We start from the raw sequence: 19,825 nt of genomic DNA on the forward strand, positions 1-19,825 counted from the left end.
AAGAAAGGATTTAAAATAATAATTTCATGACAACAATAAACCCGACATGATTGAAAATGGGGTTCTTACTTCAAAGGCCAATGACCAAATATTTCCCAATTCTGCATTTCTTTTTCAAGTATAATGAACAAAGCTCTATGGGGTTCTGAGAGGCGTAGTTGCAGAGCCAATTTGGCATTCTGTCCACCTCCACTAATACTTGTTACCTAGCTTGGAAATGGAGGTGGCCAGTATGTCAAACAGGCTCTGTAAATTTGTCACTGAGAAACCCTATGAGATATTAATGACATGCCCCTTCACTGTGTGTTAATCTGTTGAGTTTAATTTCCTTGCTGCATATAAATATATGCATACACACATATGTATATATATACTTCTTATTCAATATGTTACTGAATCCAACTTGCAGGAAATGCTTATAAACTGAGCAACCAGAGATAGCAGCCATGTTGGAGCAGCATGGGGTTCAAAGTGTTCGAATCATCAAAGTCTGCACAATCAACGAGAAACACACCCGACAAACTCGAAAACATGTCCAAGGCATTGCCAAAAGGCTCCACAATATGTAGTTGCTGTCTTAATTACCACAGTTGCATGCCATTGCTGCGATTTTCCAAGTCCCGTCTCTCCCTTGGGGAAGCAACTATAGGTGAAAACCCTGCTTTTGTAATATTCTTCATCTTTGATTCCATTACCACTAAATGTATTATCTCTTAAATGATCATACTTTTTGTCCCCATTCTTAGGCAACAGAAGATTACTTGCTCTCAATTGCAAATTTATGGATCTGAGTAACACTCGGATTCAAGTATGTATGTTTAGGTCATATCATCACACCCATCACCTAATATGCTTTGGGCACGAGTCTTGAAGAAAATGAACAGCTAGAGGAACAATGCAGGTTCTGTGGGCAATGACAGCTATGGTTGAATATATAGTTTTGTCTTTTCCCTTTTGAGCTACTGTTGAGAAATCCTACTGATTTCATGATTTGTAAAGAATTTGGATTTCCAAGTCGTAAGAAGGATCAAATTATAACAAATTAAAGTACAATGATTAAATCTAAAATTTCAGCATAATAAAGGGGCAAACAAAATTAGAGGGAAGAAGAAAATGTTTAGTTGGCTAAATTGCTGTTGTTATCATCGACAGTTGTTGTTGCTGTCGTTAAATGGTTGCTTCATTGTTCGTCTTGTCGGTCTCATTCCTGGTAACTTCACAGCTTGAATGAAATGATGTTAACCAATATATGATTTAATTAATTATGCGAGAATACTTTGAAATTCTACACATCACTTTCTCTTGATTTCAAGGAACTTTCTTCAGCTTTTCTTTGGCCCTTTTTATACAATTATTAATTGCTTCAATCTTGGATTCTTGGCAGAGGACGATAATGAAAACGTGTGAAGATAATGTGTTTTTCTTTGCAATTTTCGAGCTTTAAAGTTAAACCCAATCTATCTGAATTTAGCATGGATTTAAAGGTGATCATGAACCAGGTTAAGTCAAGTTTGAATCGGGTCTCAATAGAATTTTAAGCCTATTTTTTAAGTTCGAGCCCAGTTTGAAAAATAGGCTTAAAATTTTATTCAAGCTTAATTCGGATAAAAATGCTAAAACCAAACTTGACTCGGCCTGTCCGTATTAATTTTTTTATATTATTATTTTTATAAAAAATAAATTTTAAAAATATAATATATTAAATACACTAAAAACATTAAAATAAATATTTTCCAACAAATTAAAAATAAATTAAAAAATTATTTATACTTAAAAAACACTAAGATAAATGCAACTTAACAAGCAAATATATAAAATAAGAGTTATAACGTCCAAACAACAACAAAATAGTAGCAATATAATAACGAAATAACACCAAAACAATAGCAAAAACAGTGAAAACAACAGTTTTTTTTTATTTATAAATTTGGGCCGAGTCTGGACTAAAAAGACTTATCCGAGACTTAATTTATTTAGAAAATGGTCCTCATTTTTTTTACTTAAACTTATTTTTCGAGCCTATATTTTTATTTGAATTCTTTTATTTTTTGTGTAAACTTTCGAGCTAGATAACCCAACTCATGATTTAAGTGTATATGAATGTGTAACAAATATTTTTATATAAAATAAGAGTTATAACGTCCAAACAACAACAACAAAATAGTAGCAATATAATAATGAAATAACACCAAAATAATAGCAAAAACAATAGTTTTCTTTTTTATAAATTTGGGCCGAGTCTGGACTAAAAAGACTTATCCGAGGCTTAATCTATTTAAAAAATGGGCCTCATTTTTTTTATTTAGACCAATTTTTTGAGCCTATATTTTTATTTGAACTATTTCACTTTTTGTGTAAACTTTCAAGCTAGATAACCCAACCTATAATTAAGTTTATATGAATGTGTAACAAATATTTTTATGTAAATACAGTTGTTAAAATATGTATACTTGAGAATTGACGAGGAAGTTGCGATGAAGATGACAAACAAAAACACAAGCCTCGTCGTTGTCTTCGCAGAACATAAAACTTATCGTCAATAAAACATTAAAAGATTGTAACATCTACCATTATCACACATTGGGATTTGCTTATAAATGCTTCATTTTCATCTCTAAGTTGTTCAAATCAAGAGTTTGACAATGATAAAGGTGTTGTTCTTTGCAATTTTATTAGCCCAAAAAGCTTTTTCTCAAGGTATAAAATGCTACTCCTTTTTTATTTCATTTTTGTTAAATTCGCATTTATTTTAAAAAAAATTAAATTTGATTTTCAACATTTTAAATCAAGATATTGATCAAAACGTTAAATTTTTAAATATGACGGTCCAATAACAATTGATATGTACTTCAGTTTTTAAATTTTTTAAAATATTTTTATAATTTTAAATTATTTATTGACGTGCCATGTCAATATGAAGTATACATGTATTGCCATGCATTAAAAAATTTAATATTTTAATTATCATTTTGTTTAAAAAATCTATGACTTTTGAAAAGTTAATGTGTAAATTTACCTAAAAATAATAAAATGAAATTAATAAAAATTGTAAATGTGAAGGACTATATTTAACTTCACGTTTTTTAACACTCTCAATGTATATAATATGTAACCGTTCTTCTAATGTAACGTATACTTTAAATGGCTTTATAAGATACATGGGATTGGGTGAGGATAGACTGTGGATCAGACACAAGCTATAAAGATTCAAATGGTGATACTTGGGATTCAGATGATGATTACATTAAAACTGGCGACAATAAACAAGTCGCTTCGACCAGTTCTTCCGACATCGAGCAACTGAATACTTTACGTGTCTTCTCGGAACAAAACAAGAACTGCTACACTGTCCCTACACCAACATCAGCCAGATACTTTGTGAGAGCTATGTTCTGGTATGGTAACTATGATGGCCTTTCTAAGCCACCGACTTTTGACCTCGAGTTCGATGGGAACAAATGGGCTACCGTTGTGACTAATACTACTAGTTTCACGTATTACGAAATGATTTATGCAACCAAAGGGGACAGTATTAGTATTTGTCTAGCTCGAACTCGAGATCAAGAGTTCCCTTTCATTTCCAGGTTGGAATCTTTGCCATTGCCTGATGATATGTATCCCCAAATGAGAAGGGATATGGCTTGGTTCATAAGGTATCGTTACAATTACGGAGCCGATGATAGGATAATTGGGTAAGAAGTAACCAAATTTGGGATCTTTAAACATGTTTGAACTTCTTTGAACAATGTGTGCTTATATAGGTACCCTGATGATAAATATAACCGGATATGGGAGCCTCAGATACCACCTGGCTTAGATTCAGTAACCGCGAATTTCACATCCCTCGACGAAACATCTGTTAATGTCCCTCCTGATTCTGCAATAATCAAAGCAGTTGAAGCAAGTGCTACGGATAGAATTAACTTAAGTTTTGGTTTTGACAACGTGAGCCACCTCGACCATGTCGAAATGTACTTCACCGAGCCATTCTTGGAAACTAGTGAGACTAGATCGTTCAACGTAACCGTGAATGGAAGTTTCGTAAACACTACAACCCCGGAATACCAGATCTGTACCAGTGTATGGGCGAATTTACAGTCCATTGGCACTTTAGACATTCAATTAGTACCAACGGAGGATTCCACATTGGCACCAATAATAAGTGCCATTGAAGTTTACACTGTTAGCCAACCTCTTGTCATTGCAACTACATCACAAAATGATTGTAAGACTCATTTTACCCTAAAATTTTTCAATTCCAACACATAAAATTTCGAGTTTAACTCAGTATTTGTTAAGAAGTGGACGGGTTAGAAGAGTTCATCGACACGTTCGACCAGTTGAAGGGATGGAGCGGAGACCCGTGTCTTCCTAATGACACCATTTGGCAATGGTTGAACTGTAGCACTAATCAACCTCCAAGAGTAACTTCAATGTACATAAAACTCTTTTCATTCTTTAAACATTTCTTGCATAGCAAGAAAGTTCTTCGGGAGAGAAAAAAAAACTTCTTTTCGTCCAAGGGCGAAACTAAGGGGGCTGGCAAGGCCCCGACCCCCTGAAAATGGATTTTCCATTTAGGCCCTTTAAAAATTTTAAAACATTAAATTAGTAAAGGTGAAATTGTATTTTAGCCTCCCTAAAAATATAAAAATTTGATGTAATTCTTTAAAAATTATAAAGATAAACGCTATTAAAATGGTGAAATTACATTTTTGCTATCATAAAAGTTACAATTTAATTTCAACCCTCCTAAAAGGAATTTCTGATTTCACCCTTGTTTTCGACTCCATTGCTATGAGAAAAATGCTAACATATGTTGCAGATATCTTTCTGGTTTTGGTCTCCAAGGTTATCTCCCAAATTTCAGCCAAATGGATGCCCTTGAAGTAATGTGAGTTATTTAACTTTTCACCATTAACACTATTATATTAAAGGATAAACTATGCGACTAGTTAACCAACTATTCATAAGTTTCATTTTTATCACCTAATTATTCAGTGTTTTTTTCCATCAAAGGGTAGGATTAAAGTATTATTTCAATTTCTAAAGTTGCTAAGTTATTATCATGTAATTTAACCGCTGTGAACAATTTTTTTTAAAATAATTGGTAACTATTTTATAGCTTTTATTAATAATTGAATGAGTACCAGAATGGTTTACTCTTAAATTAAAAACATTATCACTCACTGGATGTTTGGTTTAAAGCACTTATAAATTTGCTGTTTTCTGTTCCCTTATCATGAATCAGAGATTTGCATAATAACAAACTTTCAGGGGAAATTCCAGATTTTCTTGGAAAGTTACCGAACCTACGATTACTGTGAGTAACTTGTTGAAATTCCAGCACATGCGTGTATGAAGTACTCATATTCTAAATTCTCAAACCAAGTTTTTTTACAGTGACCTCCGAGACAATGATTTTTCTGGTTGTGTTCCACAATCAATAACCGATAACAAGCAAATCAATTACATGTAAGCAGGCAGGCAGGCAGGCTCATCATCAAGCATTACTTTTCATGTTTCCAACATTTCGAACTAACTGTTGTTCCACGTTTATGTCCGAGCAGGATTGATGAGAACGAAAACTCAAGCTGCCGGAAAAGCAAAAATGCGGCGACGATAGGGTCGAGTATCGGTTCAGTTATACTATTGGCGCTTCTTGTTTCCTGCTGTTACTATTGTTGTTGTAGAGGATCAAAACAAACAGATCCTTCTCCAACTGAATCCACCGTGGAGTTCATCCCGGCACCGGCACCGGCACCGGTACCACAGGTTATAGTGCAGCAGACAGTAGAGGTACATCAAGTTGTAAGAAATTATTGAGTTGAGATACCTTTATCAAAATCACTAAAATGATCCAAGGATTTTATTGAGACAAGCCTGAACCTTATTTCCTGTTCCTGTGATTGTAATAACTGTGATGCAAACAAATATTTCAAGATAAATTTAAAAAAAAAAATTCAATTGAAAATTGATTTGAACCGATTTTATTACATGCGGTTTATTTTCAATTCAATTATTACTTAAATGAATTCAATTCAAATTGATTTTCACTTCACAAATTAAAATAACACAATTATCCAAAACCAACCAACTTCTATTTTTACCAACTTTAATTTTCAATAATATAAAATAAATAATTTATATTTAAGTAAACTATTCACTAAACAATTAGTAAGTTTACATTTTAATAACCCAACCTTAAAATGTTTCATATTAATCATTAAACTATTGAAAAGTTTTTATTTAAATTATTGCACAATTAAGTTTTCTTTTCCTTTTTAAAAAATTTGACTAACAAACTCTAAGCTATGATTGATACGATAGTTCAACACCCATCAACAAGTATAACATACCTTAAATTCAAAGTTAATTTGATGGCCTTGAAGATTGAAAAACAAAATTATTTAAATTTTAGTTCACATATTTGTTGTTTCAATAAAAAACTAAAATGTAAAAGAAAAAAAATGAGATATTTCAATTGATGCAAGCAATACAAGCAAAGAAGATCATACGACAACGATTTTAACAACCTAGTAACTTGAATGAAAATTTTTGAATAATTCAACAACTATTTTATAACTTCTTAAAGTTGGAGTAATCAAAACATAAACTTACTAATACCTTAGTGACCTAATAGCTTAGTGACATTAGATGTAATTTATTAAAAAAAAAAAAACTAATGAACCAAATCCACCCAAACTGATATAAATCGACCCAGTTCAGTTTAGTTTTTAAGAACCAAAATATGACATAGTAACTTCACTTTTTCTTTTCAAAACCGGACTTCACCCTTAAGAACAACAGCCTTGACAGTTCAATTCCAGGTTTACTAGGAAACAGACTATGACAACATATTGGAAATGCATTAAAGATTAGATGGGAAAAGAGGCTACAAATATTGGCTACTCATAGCTTTACAATGTACACCAAAAAACAGAAGAAATAGCTTGTTAATGTTGAGGTAAAGCCGGTCTTTTTTCCAACATCTCGTAATGAATGACAAAATTGTCCTGCACTCGAAATATATAGGCAGCTTTCAGTAACTACAACTAGAGTAGTGAGCGACGTAAAATGTACACGAATATATATGCTGTGGGAATATAATAGTGTTCCAACCTTACGGATTGTTTCAAATGACTTCGGATCAAAACAGTGATAAGAACCTCTCTCATATGTGTTTGTCTTAACCAGTGGCTCCACATTGGGGACTCTTATGAACCATGATCGATGCTCCTTGTGGTAAAACCAGCCTCTATTATAACTGTCAATAAGAGATGTACAATGAAAAGTTGGGGAAACAAAAAGACTGTATAAAGCTTGCAGAGTTCATTTAGTAGAGATCATACAGTTCATTTGCGGCATATAGTTGAGCTTCGTCTTTTGGCATGCTGCATGGCAAACAGAGAAAAAATACGGCTAAGAATAAGATCTTTACGATATTCGAGGAAAAAAAGAATAGTCAATAAAGAAAACACACCTGTAAAATATATAGAACAATGCATCCACAGAAAATTTCGAAAAATAGCCTTGCTGCATGCACCAAAAGGAAATCAGAACTATCGTAGAAAATTCACTAATTCTGGCAGTTAAGATAAGCAAAAGCCAGCTCACATGTAATGCAGGTGGTTGGTTAGCGTAATAACATTGTGGCACAGTGAACTCTGGGTCACCCTTAGCTGGTTCATCAGACCACGGAGAACGAAAAGTCTTGTGAAGATTTTCCGATGAATTTAAATTTAAACCAAGTGTTGTCAGATCAATTCCGAGTGCAAGGGAAGTCAAATCAGGATCAGTCATCTTTATCACACTTTGCAAACCAAGTAAACCAAATGGGTCTGGATTAGACTGTGTGGCTTGCATTGATTTCATGCCTGGTTCCCTAAATGATTGATTGACAGCTGATATCTGTTGAAGACGAAATTGGGAAGGGTTCTGATGTTGCTGATATTGCTGAATAAGCTGGTCATAACCCATGCCAGAAACCGTATTTGAGGAATTTAAAGGTCTTAGACCAACTCCAGGTGGTCCGTTGGCCTAAACCAAAGATGAAAGAGGATGTTAGAAGTAATTATATTTAACCTCTATCAAATAAGAAAAAAATAATAATGCACAAATCAAACGCAGGCATAAATGCGTCCAACAAAAGGAAGTCAAACCAAATTCATCATCTTTCAGTGGAACCTATTTTTCAGCAGGCTGTTATATGAGAAAAAGGGCTCAATTTCACATTCTTTCGGTTTGATCAACAATGAACCTCAATTCATCTAAGCCACTAAAACACTCCTCCATTTGATGTATCAAATCAGTTGAGGATCTGTTTCCGTTGAGGATCTGTTTCCTCCTACCACCTAATAAGTAATAACTCCCTAATTTGTGATTATTAGGTTGCAAGAAACCATCTACATCACCAGACAGTCACACCTGTGAGTGGTAGCTTGAATGAGATGACGGGAATATATCTGAGCCATGTAAATGGAGAAGATCTTGGTTGTTTCCAGGTGAAAAGGAGACCCCGCTACCACTTGCTGATGGAGCATGTTGCTGCTGCTGCTGTGGGCGATGAGATGAATAAGATCCACCCAAGTTAAATCCTGCTGATCTCCCCATCTGTGCGAATTGCATGCACATATTAGAGAAAACATCTCACAGCATCATGAAGATAAAATATACTTATTTTTTACAAAATGAAGGAAAGGAAATACACAAGTCATAATATGCCAGCAGGCCATGGTATTGTCATGTAAATAGACTCACAGAGAAGTGCTGAGACTGCATCATAGACATGGTATTGTCATGTAGTTGTTCTTTCTGGTGCAAATCCATTGCATAATCAGCATTACCACCTATACGATATTATATAATAACGGCCGAGAACATAATGGTTTTAAAAACAATAATTGCATTGTATAAATAAAAAGTAAGTCATTAAATGTGATAATAATACTGCCATAAAAAATCAGTAAACAGCTAATATACTAAAATGACCACAAAATCAAGTACTGATATAACTTCAAGCTGGATTCCCATGTACATAAAAAGTGAGAAAGATTTCTGTCTACCAGAAAATAAACTGCATTAAATCATAACAAGGTTAAAGACTATCTGTGAACCTTTAAATCCTGGTAATGCAGGGAAATCTTCATTTTGAATGCTGAACTCTTGGTTTTGTTGAACAATGGGACTAAGACCTTGTTTTCGTAATGAACCTGAAATATTTGAACTTAGAATGTTAGAACTTCAGTACAAGGGGAAAAAAAGAGGAGGAGGGGGGGCAAGTGAAAGTATCAGAAAGCGTTCTTCTTTAGTTACCCAATTGTCCTTGAGGCCCACCAGCAGAATTAGGACGACTTGTCAACTGAGGGAAATCATTGTTTATGTCAAAAGGGGAATTGTCATTTGAGTTCACATCATTCAACATGCCCATAGAACTAAGATTGTTCACAGCTTGAACATGACTCTGGGAAAGTGGACCCCCAGCAGTTGGATAAGAATTGCCTAACATTGAAAGTACCTGAGGAGATCCTGAATGCAGAAAGTGTCATTCAAATAAAGATGTGCAACTAAGCCAGTATATCCACTAGGCACAAATTCCATAATACAAAAGTAATAATCAAATCATATAAAATTGAAACATATATCCAGAATCTGTTAATAATAAGAACCACATTACTAGCGTGCACCGAGAAGCTATGAAGAGCAATGCAAGAAAAGGAGCCAAGCCAGAACACTCATCAAAAGAAAATGACAACGAGGGATGGTAAGTCAACCAAAATTTTTGGCCATTGTACTGATTTATGCCTAGGGAAATCATAGCCGGCAACACAAGTAAACAGTGGTCTTTTGTTGCCAACAGCGAAATATAAAGGTCATTGTTCACAGTAATGTACCTTGAGGAAGCACACCACTTATCAACCGATTCTGTCCCTGCACAGTTAAACTTGCAGATCCACTATTGCCACTTAAATTCAGACGAGATGCAAGACCAGGCACAGATAACCCTCCACCAGAGCTTAATGTCCTCCCGATGTTGCCCCCACCAACCATGTTTCCCATAGAACTTGTTATCCTAGGACCTGCATTTCCCAGAATTGGGGATACTCCCAATCCTGGAACAGCATTGCGGTTACCGATTCCTGCAGAGGTTGGGAGAATACCAGGTATAGAGCCACCAACTCCATTTGTGTTACTACTAAATCCAGGGTTTCCTACAATACTAATACCTCCTCTATTGGTTACTCCTGAATGACCATGGGAGCTGCCGTGAGATAACTGCAAAATGGTATTTATAAGAAAACAAAGTACATAGTACAAGAATGCAAGATTTTATTTCCTTCCTATTATTTTTCATTTTTATGGGGGTTTGTCCTAATGACATGCATGAAAGGAGATAGTCTGTAGAATTTCTTTTGCTGCAATAAAAGAAGTCAAACGACAGTACAGTGGGAATATTAGAACTACCTGAGAAAGTGCAACTGGGAGATTATTTGATGCAAATCTTCCACCAGAAAGGCTCCCAGTAGGTTGTTGAACACCACCAGTTGGAACATTACTTAACGTTGAGTTTCTTGATGCAAGCGTGCCAGGCAGATTGGGAACATTAAAGCTACCATGAATATTATGCAGTCCCTGAAGAGAGCCTGCAAAAAACAAACAACACAATTGCATGAATTCAAAAGAACATAGGTGAATGGAAATCCAGTAAAATTTACCCACCAGCGTGATGGAAAACAGGGGAGGCAGCACCAGACTGACCAGAGAAAGATGTTGCAAAAGAACGTCCGCTACTGTCTGGAAGATTAGATGCCGACCCGTTGATAGAAGACTGCAATAAGTTGCACAATATAGTTTCCAGTTAGAAGATAGACACGTGATACAAAAACACAGACAACAATTAACCAGGAAAAGAATGCAAAAACATGAACCAAAGTTTCAAACCAATTTATGGAACACCAATGACAAACAACCAACCAACATGTTTTTTACCCTAAGTTATTAAAAACCAGCATTCCACAACATGTTATCACAAGCACATACACAAACACAAACCAAAGAAACAAATATCTAGTTATCTTCAGCTAAAGAACTAAGTTCATCTGCAGAAGCCACACACTTCATTTAGGTAAAGGAAAAATAACAAGTCCAAAAACAAGAATAATGTTCTAAAAGATTGCAACTTCTAATAAATTGTTCAGTTAAAGTAACAATACATTAAGTAATCCCGACATTGCACGAGTATCAATAGGTAATGAAAAAAATCATTCCTCGGGAAGCAGCCTATCAGTGTCTTGAGTGTAAGTAAACAAAATCCTGATCTGCGAAGCTACTACAGTGATTATATCCTGAAAGGACAAACGCAATTGTGAGAAAACTAATCCCGAAATGACATAAATGAGGTGTTATTAGCAATACACACCCTAAAATACTTTGACATATGTAGAACAACAATTCAGATAAAATTTGAAAGAGATGAACTCAGTGCGATTCAAGATCGAATTCAAACGAATCCAGATCGATTCAGAAGAGAGAGCGACAGTACCTGAAGCTAGATCAACGAATAAGAGTGGCCTTTGATTTTTTTTCTCTACCTTTTTTTCAACTTTTGTATGGGATTTCTTAAGAGCTGAACCAAAGAACGAGCTTTCGCGTTTCTGTTTGGGTCCAATTTTCCTGTTTATTTTTGCTTTTTTTTTTTTTTGCCCTAAATCTAATGCGCTAAATAAAAACTAAAGGGTAAACTAATTAGTACTCCCTCAACTATTAGTGAAATGTTTTTGAGTCATCCAACTATGAAGAATTATAAAATGATCTTTCAACTATTAGTAAATTTCTTTTTTGGTCACCTAATTATGAAAAGTTAAAAAATATCACCCAACTATTAAATTTTGTCTTTTTTGGTGTCCAAGAGGTTTCGGTGGCAGTTCTTAAAATTGACATAATAGTAACTTTAACTCTCAATATTTATAAATTATGTCAATTTAGTCTTAATTCTAAAAAATCTAACCTCCAACATTTACATATTGTGTAATTTAATTTTTTTTCAATTTTGCTTTTCTTTGTGATATTTTCACCTAAAACCTAAAAAACAAATTTTCATTTTCTCTCTTTCTTTTAAATTTAACCCTCAATGTAAAAAAATTTATAAAAAAATTCAAATTACACAATGTGTAAATGTTGAGGGTCAAAGTTTTCTAGAATCAAAACTAAATTGACATAATTTATAAATGTTGAGAGTTAAAATTATTATTATGTCAATTTTAAAAGCCGCCACTGTTAGCCAGTTGATGACTAAAAAGTTAAAATTGAGTAATTGGATAACCATTTTATAAGGTTTTATAGTTGCGTGACCAAAAAGAAATGTATTAACAATCGGGTAACTATTAGTGCAATTTTCCCAAAATTAAAATAATATAAAATTGCAGAGAAGGATAAATTACATGAATAACTATCCAATTAATGCGATATTTTTATAGCTAAAATTAGATTTCTTAATTTATATTTTTATAGCATGTTAGTATTTAAAATAATATTAAACATAACATATTTATATAAAATTTAATATATAAATAAAAGGTATCTAAATTATATGATGTCATTAGTGGATCAAAAGTTTAATACAATTGATCAAGTTTGTAGAGACAGCCAAATTCAATGATAATAATAAAAACTTGCTAGTTTTTCGTTCTTTATAATTATCCAAATAATATCTCGATTTTCAGTGTGAAGTTAAAAATTTTTTTAAGGATGACAAAACTATATTATAATTTTTACAATAGTAAAATATAATTTTTTATTTTAATAGTTTATATATTTATAATTTTTAAAGATTAAATTAAATTTTATCATTTTTAAGATAAAATATAATTTTATTTTTATTAATTTAAAATTTTTAAAATTTTAAATAACTTACATAAAAAATTCATTTTAAGAGTGGTGAAACGCCGCTAGCCCTCTAATTACGCCCTGTCAATTTGCTTAATATTATATATTCTTATTTTTTTCATAAGAAATAACTTAATAATCTATTTTCTTTCAACTTAAATCATCCTGAGTTGAATTTCAATCATTATTATTAGGGTGTGTTTGATAATTTGAATTTTTAAATTTTAAGTACTGAATTTTTACTATTAAAGTTTATAAGTATTGAATTTATATTAAAAAGTGTTTGGTAAATTAGTAAATATAGATTTTTAAAAGATTTAATTTTAATCTTATTAATATAATATTTTATATTATTTTGGATCAAAACTGAGTATGTTAATTTGAATATCTCATTTTTTATAAAAATATAATTTATTTCAAATTTTAATAAAATAAAATTAATTTAATATTTTCTACATTAAATAATAATAAATTTATAAATGGGTAAATTGCTCTCAATGTCACTATATTATTAGTAATTTTATGTTTTTTGTCACTTAACTTCAAAAAGTTACAAAATGGTCACTGAAAAGTTTTCATTTAAGTCATTGGGCTATTAAAATCATTGTTATATGGCTTTTTCTATTCACTCCGCCTACACCAATCGAAAGTTCTCCTTTCCCTTTTCTTTTACAATTCAATTTTATTTTTATGAAAGAACTTTGAATGTCACGAATCTATGAACCAAAATTAAAATAGATTTTTTTCTGATCTTTGACACCGACCGTCAGACAACTTGGATTTAAGGTATGTTATTTTACTCTTCGAGAGGTATTGATCCATCTTACTAATCATCAAATTGTCATTTGAAACTCGCTAGCCGAACTTCTAAAAGGAAAAACTTAATAACATTGTGACTTAAATGAATGCTTTTGAATAGTTCAATGACTATTTTGTAAATTCTTTTAAATTAAGTGACCAAGATGTAAACTTACTAATAGTTTAGAGACATTTAGTGTGGTTTACCCTTAGTGAAATCATAGTGTCTTTATTTTTGGTTCCTAGATCTATATATTATACTAGAATAGTTCCTTCTCACGCTTAGCGTTGGGTTGATTATCTATTTTCTATTAAATCATAGAGTAAAAATTTTAAGTTTACAATATGCTCAAAGTTCTTGTACTCTTCATATATTTGAAATTTAGTCTCCATATTCTTATTTTCAGAAATTTAATCCCTATTTTCAAATTTTAAAATTTAGTTTTTTTGTTAACACCGTTAAAATTCTTATGTTAAATTTCCCGATGTAACATTTTTAAATTAAAAAAAATACTCCATTCTTATCCGTGTAACAAAAACGATATTCAAACGAACTTGAATTTGATATAGAATTTTAACAGTGCTAACAATTTTTAAAATTTATCTCAATATATCAAAATAAAATATTTAGACTAACTAATAATACTAAAAGTTGAGGCACCAATTTATTCAAAATTAAAGTATAGAAATTAAATATCAAATTTAAGCGAAATATAGGGATCAAAATTGAAATTTAACCATTCTTATATAATCTTAAAAAGTAGATGGATTGCAACTGAAATTTAGTCATTATTTTTCATGTGAAAAGAAAGAAAAAATAATGGACAGGTGTCATATATAATCACAAAATGTATAGGGATTAAAAACTGAAATTTAGTCATTATTTTTGCCAATGTAAAACATAAATGGACAGGTGTCTTTTAAGGCCTTTGTAGTATAAATTTAACCATTACTTTTGTTTCATATTTAGAATTGTCTCACAATCGAATAAATAATATTTTATAAGTAATGCCAACCAAATACTTTTTTATATAATTAATGTCTGAAATATGATTGATTATTTCAATTCCATTAATTAAAGTATTTTGGAAAAAATTTATCGTGTGAGAAAAGTTACCTCCGTTAAAATTTTGGATCGTTGGGTATCTTAAAGCATTCAAAAGTTAAAACTTGTAAGTTGATCAGATGGACTCCACCTGATGATGAATAGCATAAAGTGAATATTGATAGTGCAGTCTGTAAGGTGTCTGAGAATACTACTGCAGGTGATCTGATTCTCGATCACCATGGGACGTGAATTATTGATTTCTCAAGAAATATTGGTCGCTGCTCAGTTATTGATGCTGAACTTTGTGGAGCTGTGGATGATACTAAAGCTATTCAAACAATTCAAGAAAATATAGTTGATCAACATTACTCAGCTTGTGACACGTGCTATTAAGAATATATTACAACTTCCATGAATGGTTAAAGTTACTCGTACATTTAGAGAGGGTAACAAAATAACTAATGGGTTAGTATTAATGGTATTCTCAAGACTAGTGGGTAGGTACTTTTTCATGCAACCGTTGGATGATATTCTACTATTATTACATAATGATTATTCCGGGGTGACTTGACCCCAAATAGTTTAAGTTATGGTTTAATCATTCTCTCTGGTCCAAAAAAAGAAGAAGAAGAGCACAATGAACATTAGGAAGATAAAATAATTATAAAAAATTAACCTTATATAAAATAAAATAAAATAAAATAAAATATAATTTTTTAAACTAAAAGTAAAAAATAAGAGATTATAACTAAAACAATATTTAAGTATCGTACAATTTTATATTTATAATTAAACCAATGCCTCGTAGGCTATTTTATATTTATTACTAACTTAAAATTAATATAATAATTAACTAATATTTTCAAATATAATTCTACTAAATAATGCTCATTTTATTATTTTTTTAAAATATACTTTATTTAATCCATGTATATCGATTTTCTAGTTGATTTTTTACTATTATGCAAATATTGGTGGGTCATAATATATTAAGCCATATGATTTGATAAATGTATACGACAATTAAATTTTAATCTCTAACTAACTAGTGGACCAACAGTAAAATGTCTTGAAAGGTACGGATGATGAATATTACCCTAAAATTTTGTATATAAAAGGTATAGTAATTAACTCGAGTTTACATAAAAATGATTTTTAAGAGAGATAAATAAGAATTTCGAAAATTTGTTTTTTTAAATAATACAACAATATAAATGATTCTTTAATTTTAAAATAATATAAGTTATAATTTGTTCTTCTCTTTTGATATAATGCTTAGAATTATTCATAACTTCTCCAACCCTTAAATAGAAGGATAACGTGCATCAGCACACTCGAACTCACATCCTCTTGCACTGACAATAATATTGATATCAATTGAGTTAAAACTCAATCATCAATAAGCCATAAATTTTACTAACCCTTAATTACTTAAAAATAACTTTTACAAGAATTGTACTAAAATCATGACAAAAATCATGACATACATGGCTTAAAATATTGGAATGGTATATGATTAGAATATTAAATATTATCTATTAAATGTTTAAATTATAGAAAGAAAATTACACTTAAAGTCAGCAAAGGTTTAATAAGCTTACATTGTAGTCACTAGACTTTAAAAAATTACAAAATGATCATTGAACTATTTAAAAATTTTCGTTCAAGTCAATAAACTATTCGAAAGATTTTATTTAAGTCATTGTGCTATTAAGGTTTTTTTAAGTCCAACCAGCAAGTTCTAAGCGATGATTCGATGATTAGTATAACGGATCAATACCAATCGACAAGTAGAAGGACATACCTTAGATCCAAGTCGACTTGACGACTAATTTCAAAGATAAGAGAAAAAAACTGTTTGAATTTTAATTCTTAAATTCATAACGTTTAAAGTTGTTTCATAAAAAAAAAAACCTGAACCATAAAAGAAAAAAATGAAAGCTTTTGATTGGTATAGGTGACACAAGTAGAAAAGACCATACAACAACTATTTTAATAATTTGATGATTCAACTTACTTATAATTTGGTGATTTATTTTACCATAATTATCTTCACTTACAAGAGCTAAAATATTGGAATGATGTATGCTTAGAATATAAAATACTATCTATTAAATAATAGAAATATGGTACAAGTCACCGTCATGGTTGATTATTGAATGGAATTTTGCGATCAAATCATGTTCTTCTATCGTTGTCTAGAGTGCGTTCCATGCACGCCTTGTTTGTAACTAGATCCTTCCCTAATGCCTATTAACCACTTTCATTAATAATAACAGTACTAATAATAATAAATAGTATGTATCACTTATAAATTATACATAAATTTTAATTTAATCTATAAATTGAGATATAAATTTTAATTTTTATAATTATATTTATTAAACTTTAATTTTGATTTAATTATATTTATTTAGAAATATATATTTTTTATATTAGATAAGTATAGTTATTTGTGTAAGTAATATGTAAACACAAAATAATATTAGTAGTTTGCGAAAAATAAATTATATCAAAATATTATGTATAAGATTACATAATATTAAAGTTCATGTTTATATGCCGATTGAGTTATAACTCGATTGACATGGACATTGTTGCCAATACTAAAGGACATGGGTTCAAGTGCGCTGAAGCGCATTATTCTCCTATTTATGGGTTGAGGAGGGGTTATAGGTAGTTCTAGGCATTGTGTAAATAAGGAGCAGATATGATCAGAACCTATAATGAGAACCATACAATTCAGAAACTCTGTTACAAGAGTAGACATAAACTTATAAAATTGAAAATTTATTAAACAATAGAAAAACAAACAAAAAAACATATAAAACTTAAAACAACACGAGTTCAAATCGACTCGTGAAATTATTTATTATTCTGAAATACTCTCAAAATAAAAACATATTAAGAAGCTAATGAACCCACTTTCCAAGAAAAATTACTGGTGGTGGGTGGAGTTTTAGCGAACGACAAGTGTCATCATCTGTTCATCAGAACTTACGAATACAACAAATATACCCTCAAAATAGATCTACAAACTGAAAATAGAGAAAACGTGTGGAGCAAATGAGACGAAGAAAGAAAGAAAGAAATAGTGAGAAGGAGAAAAAGGCGGGCGATAGCTAGCTTAGAGGTTAACACCGCCGCTGGGCAAAATAAAAAAAAAAGATTTTATATAATTAAAAAAAATGCAGGTGAGAAAGTAACATGTCAACACATCTTAAAAGAGTTCAAGTTCAAGTTCAAGGACCAATTTGTTAAAAGTTGCAAAATTCTTAGACAACCGTGGAGAGAAAAACTCAGGGATTAAATTGAAAAAATATATCAAATTTAGGAACTAAATAATAAAAACTTTAATGGTGTAAAACAGTAAATAATCTCTCCGGTTTTCACTCTTCACGTACTTATTTCTTTTTCATTTTAATTCCTTTTTTATCCTTCATTCCCTTGTTTATTATATCGAAAGCGAAGGGTGCCTTCATACACGTATTCGTCGGAGACTATAAACTAAAATCACGCTGAAATATTTCAAAAACAAATCCAAAATAAAATTGCAGAACAATGAGTCTTATTTATTTATTTGGGTTGGAATATAAAACAATAGATTGATGAAGACTGAAGACACAATTTCACAACGCGGAATTAAGAGTTAGTGGAATTTTTTTATTTATGTTTTTTTCCTTTTTATATCTTAACGAACCAACGTGGAATTCAATAAATTTGACCAAAAAATGGAAAAAAATAAAGTGGAATTCAATAATATAAAGATTTCGCAACTATTTAATGAGATTGATTGAATAAATTTGATATAATTAATTCATATGTATATATATATATATTTAAAGCTTAAGTTGACATTTTGGATCACATAATTGAGAAAAATACTTCATTCGTTTAATTTGAGTATAATACTAAATTTCGATTTAATTTTTATAATATCATAGTTTGTTTATATATTTTAGTTTAATAAAAATATCGACATTAATTTTAAAAACTTTAACACCATTGAAATTTTGTCTTCAAGTCCATTATAATGTAAATTTTTTATTATATGACTATTAAGCAAATATTTTTAAATTTGAAATGTCTCGCCAATGCATTTAACAAAAAAATTTACGTTATTAACAACTGAATTTGAAATTTTAAATCTAAAAAAATAAAGAGGCTAAATTCGTGAAAATACAAGTATAATTGCTAAATTAAAATATATAAAGAGTATAGTTATCTGTAGCATATTTCGACTTTATTATTTGATCCAAAAATAATTAACTCAATGCGAAGCACAGATTGGGAGTCATTCTAATAGGGCTAAGTAAAAAAAAAAAACAAAAACCGGACGAAGTTGAGGTGTTTAGACGATTTACTGAATGTAAGTACATAAACATTACTTTTTAATTTCAATTTTATGGTGTAAATATTTTACATTTAAAATAGTGAAAATAATTTAAAATTATATATAAAAATATAAAATTATTGATTATTTTTATTACTTAAAATTATTACTATTTTAGAAGTGGTTATTAAAAAACATTAAAATTTTATTAAATAATATTAAAAATAAATTTTCTAACTCAAACCAAACCGATAATCCCTTAGAAATAATAATAAGAAGATAGGGAGTTGTTGCAACTTGCGACTTTATTTATAGTTGTAGATTTTTCTCTTTATTTTCCTTTTTTTTGTTTGCCACAACAATTTGTTACAGCTGTAGCCTTTTGTTCTCCACTTTCACAAAATTGTCAACTACAAATAAAATTCCTTTTCACATTTCAATTATCCCTTTTTCTTCCCATTCTTTGTTTTATATTAATATTTTTATTTTCTAAATTTGACATATAACACCACAATATTCTTGGATAGCTAAAGTTGTATGGTTTTTATTTTAATAAATATTTATTTATTTAGAATTACTATGATTTAAAAATATAAATATTTTTATTAAATCTTCTCAAATATATACTAGAAAATAATAATAATAAAAACAACCCACTAAGGTGGAAAGTAATTAATTTAAAAAAAAAACAAAACCTCTATTTTACCTACCAACATTAAAATACATAACAAGAAAACCCACTCTTCATAAATTTCCAAAAT

At 30.4% G+C, this 19,825-nt stretch overlaps 2 protein-coding genes, 1 long non-coding RNA gene and 1 other non-coding gene across 7 annotated transcripts; 3 read left to right on the top strand and 1 right to left on the bottom strand.

Annotated features, from left to right (window-relative positions):
- The first annotated feature begins 400 nt into the window (after window positions 1–400).
- LOC128279502 (uncharacterized) lies at window positions 401–1,246 on the top strand. The gene is made up of 2 exons (XR_008269700.1): window positions 401–649; window positions 747–1,246. It is a non-coding gene; the product is annotated as an uncharacterized LOC128279502 (long non-coding RNA).
- Window positions 1,247–2,622: 1,376 nt separating this feature from the next.
- Window positions 2,623–6,015, top strand: LOC108469511 (probable LRR receptor-like serine/threonine-protein kinase At1g05700). Of its 3 annotated transcripts, XM_017770387.2 has the most exons (6): window positions 2,623–2,697; window positions 3,155–3,692; window positions 3,762–4,225; window positions 4,303–4,435; window positions 4,826–4,894; window positions 5,252–5,327. In XM_017770387.2, the coding sequence occupies exons 1-6, from the start codon at window positions 2,643–2,645 to the stop codon at window positions 5,325–5,327; spliced, it is 1,335 nt and encodes a 444-aa protein (XP_017625876.2). In that variant the 5' UTR covers window positions 2,623–2,642. The 3 variants fall into 3 exon arrangements, 1 of the variants encoding a protein (XP_017625876.2); XR_008269694.1 differs by lacking the exons at window positions 2,623–2,697; window positions 3,155–3,692; window positions 3,762–4,225; window positions 4,303–4,435; window positions 5,252–5,327 and adding an exon at window positions 5,571–6,015 and having other exon boundaries at window positions 4,875–4,894; XR_008269695.1 differs by lacking the exons at window positions 2,623–2,697; window positions 3,155–3,692; window positions 3,762–4,225; ... (1 more) ...; window positions 4,826–4,894; window positions 5,252–5,327 and adding exons at window positions 5,404–5,475; window positions 5,571–6,015.
- A 540-nt stretch (window positions 6,016–6,555) lies between these two features.
- On the bottom strand, window positions 6,556–11,714 carry LOC108470301 (probable NOT transcription complex subunit VIP2). 2 transcript variants are annotated; one of them, XM_017771603.2, is made up of 15 exons: window positions 11,543–11,714; window positions 11,214–11,345; window positions 10,720–10,828; window positions 10,465–10,643; window positions 10,227–10,275; window positions 9,894–10,112; window positions 9,316–9,528; window positions 9,117–9,212; window positions 8,761–8,849; window positions 8,428–8,613; window positions 7,618–8,040; window positions 7,484–7,536; window positions 7,353–7,394; window positions 7,123–7,267; window positions 6,556–7,016 (listed from the first exon to the last, which is right to left on the bottom strand). In XM_017771603.2, the coding sequence occupies exons 2-15, from the start codon at window positions 11,229–11,231 to the stop codon at window positions 6,957–6,959; spliced, it is 1,881 nt and encodes a 626-aa protein (XP_017627092.1). In that variant the 5' UTR covers window positions 11,232–11,345; window positions 11,543–11,714; the 3' UTR covers window positions 6,556–6,956. The 2 variants fall into 2 exon arrangements, with proteins under 2 accessions (XP_017627092.1, XP_017627090.1); XM_017771601.2 differs by having other exon boundaries at window positions 9,894–10,275.
- LOC128279885 (small nucleolar RNA snoR35) lies at window positions 10,720–10,800 on the top strand. The gene has a single exon (XR_008270077.1). It is a non-coding gene; the product is annotated as a small nucleolar RNA snoR35 (small nucleolar RNA).
- Window positions 11,715–19,825: the final 8,111 nt, after the last annotated feature.

Source organism: Gossypium arboreum, chromosome 8 (assembly GCF_025698485.1).
Source record: "Gossypium arboreum isolate Shixiya-1 chromosome 8, ASM2569848v2, whole genome shotgun sequence".
NCBI lineage: Eukaryota > Viridiplantae > Streptophyta > Magnoliopsida > Malvales > Malvaceae > Gossypium > Gossypium arboreum.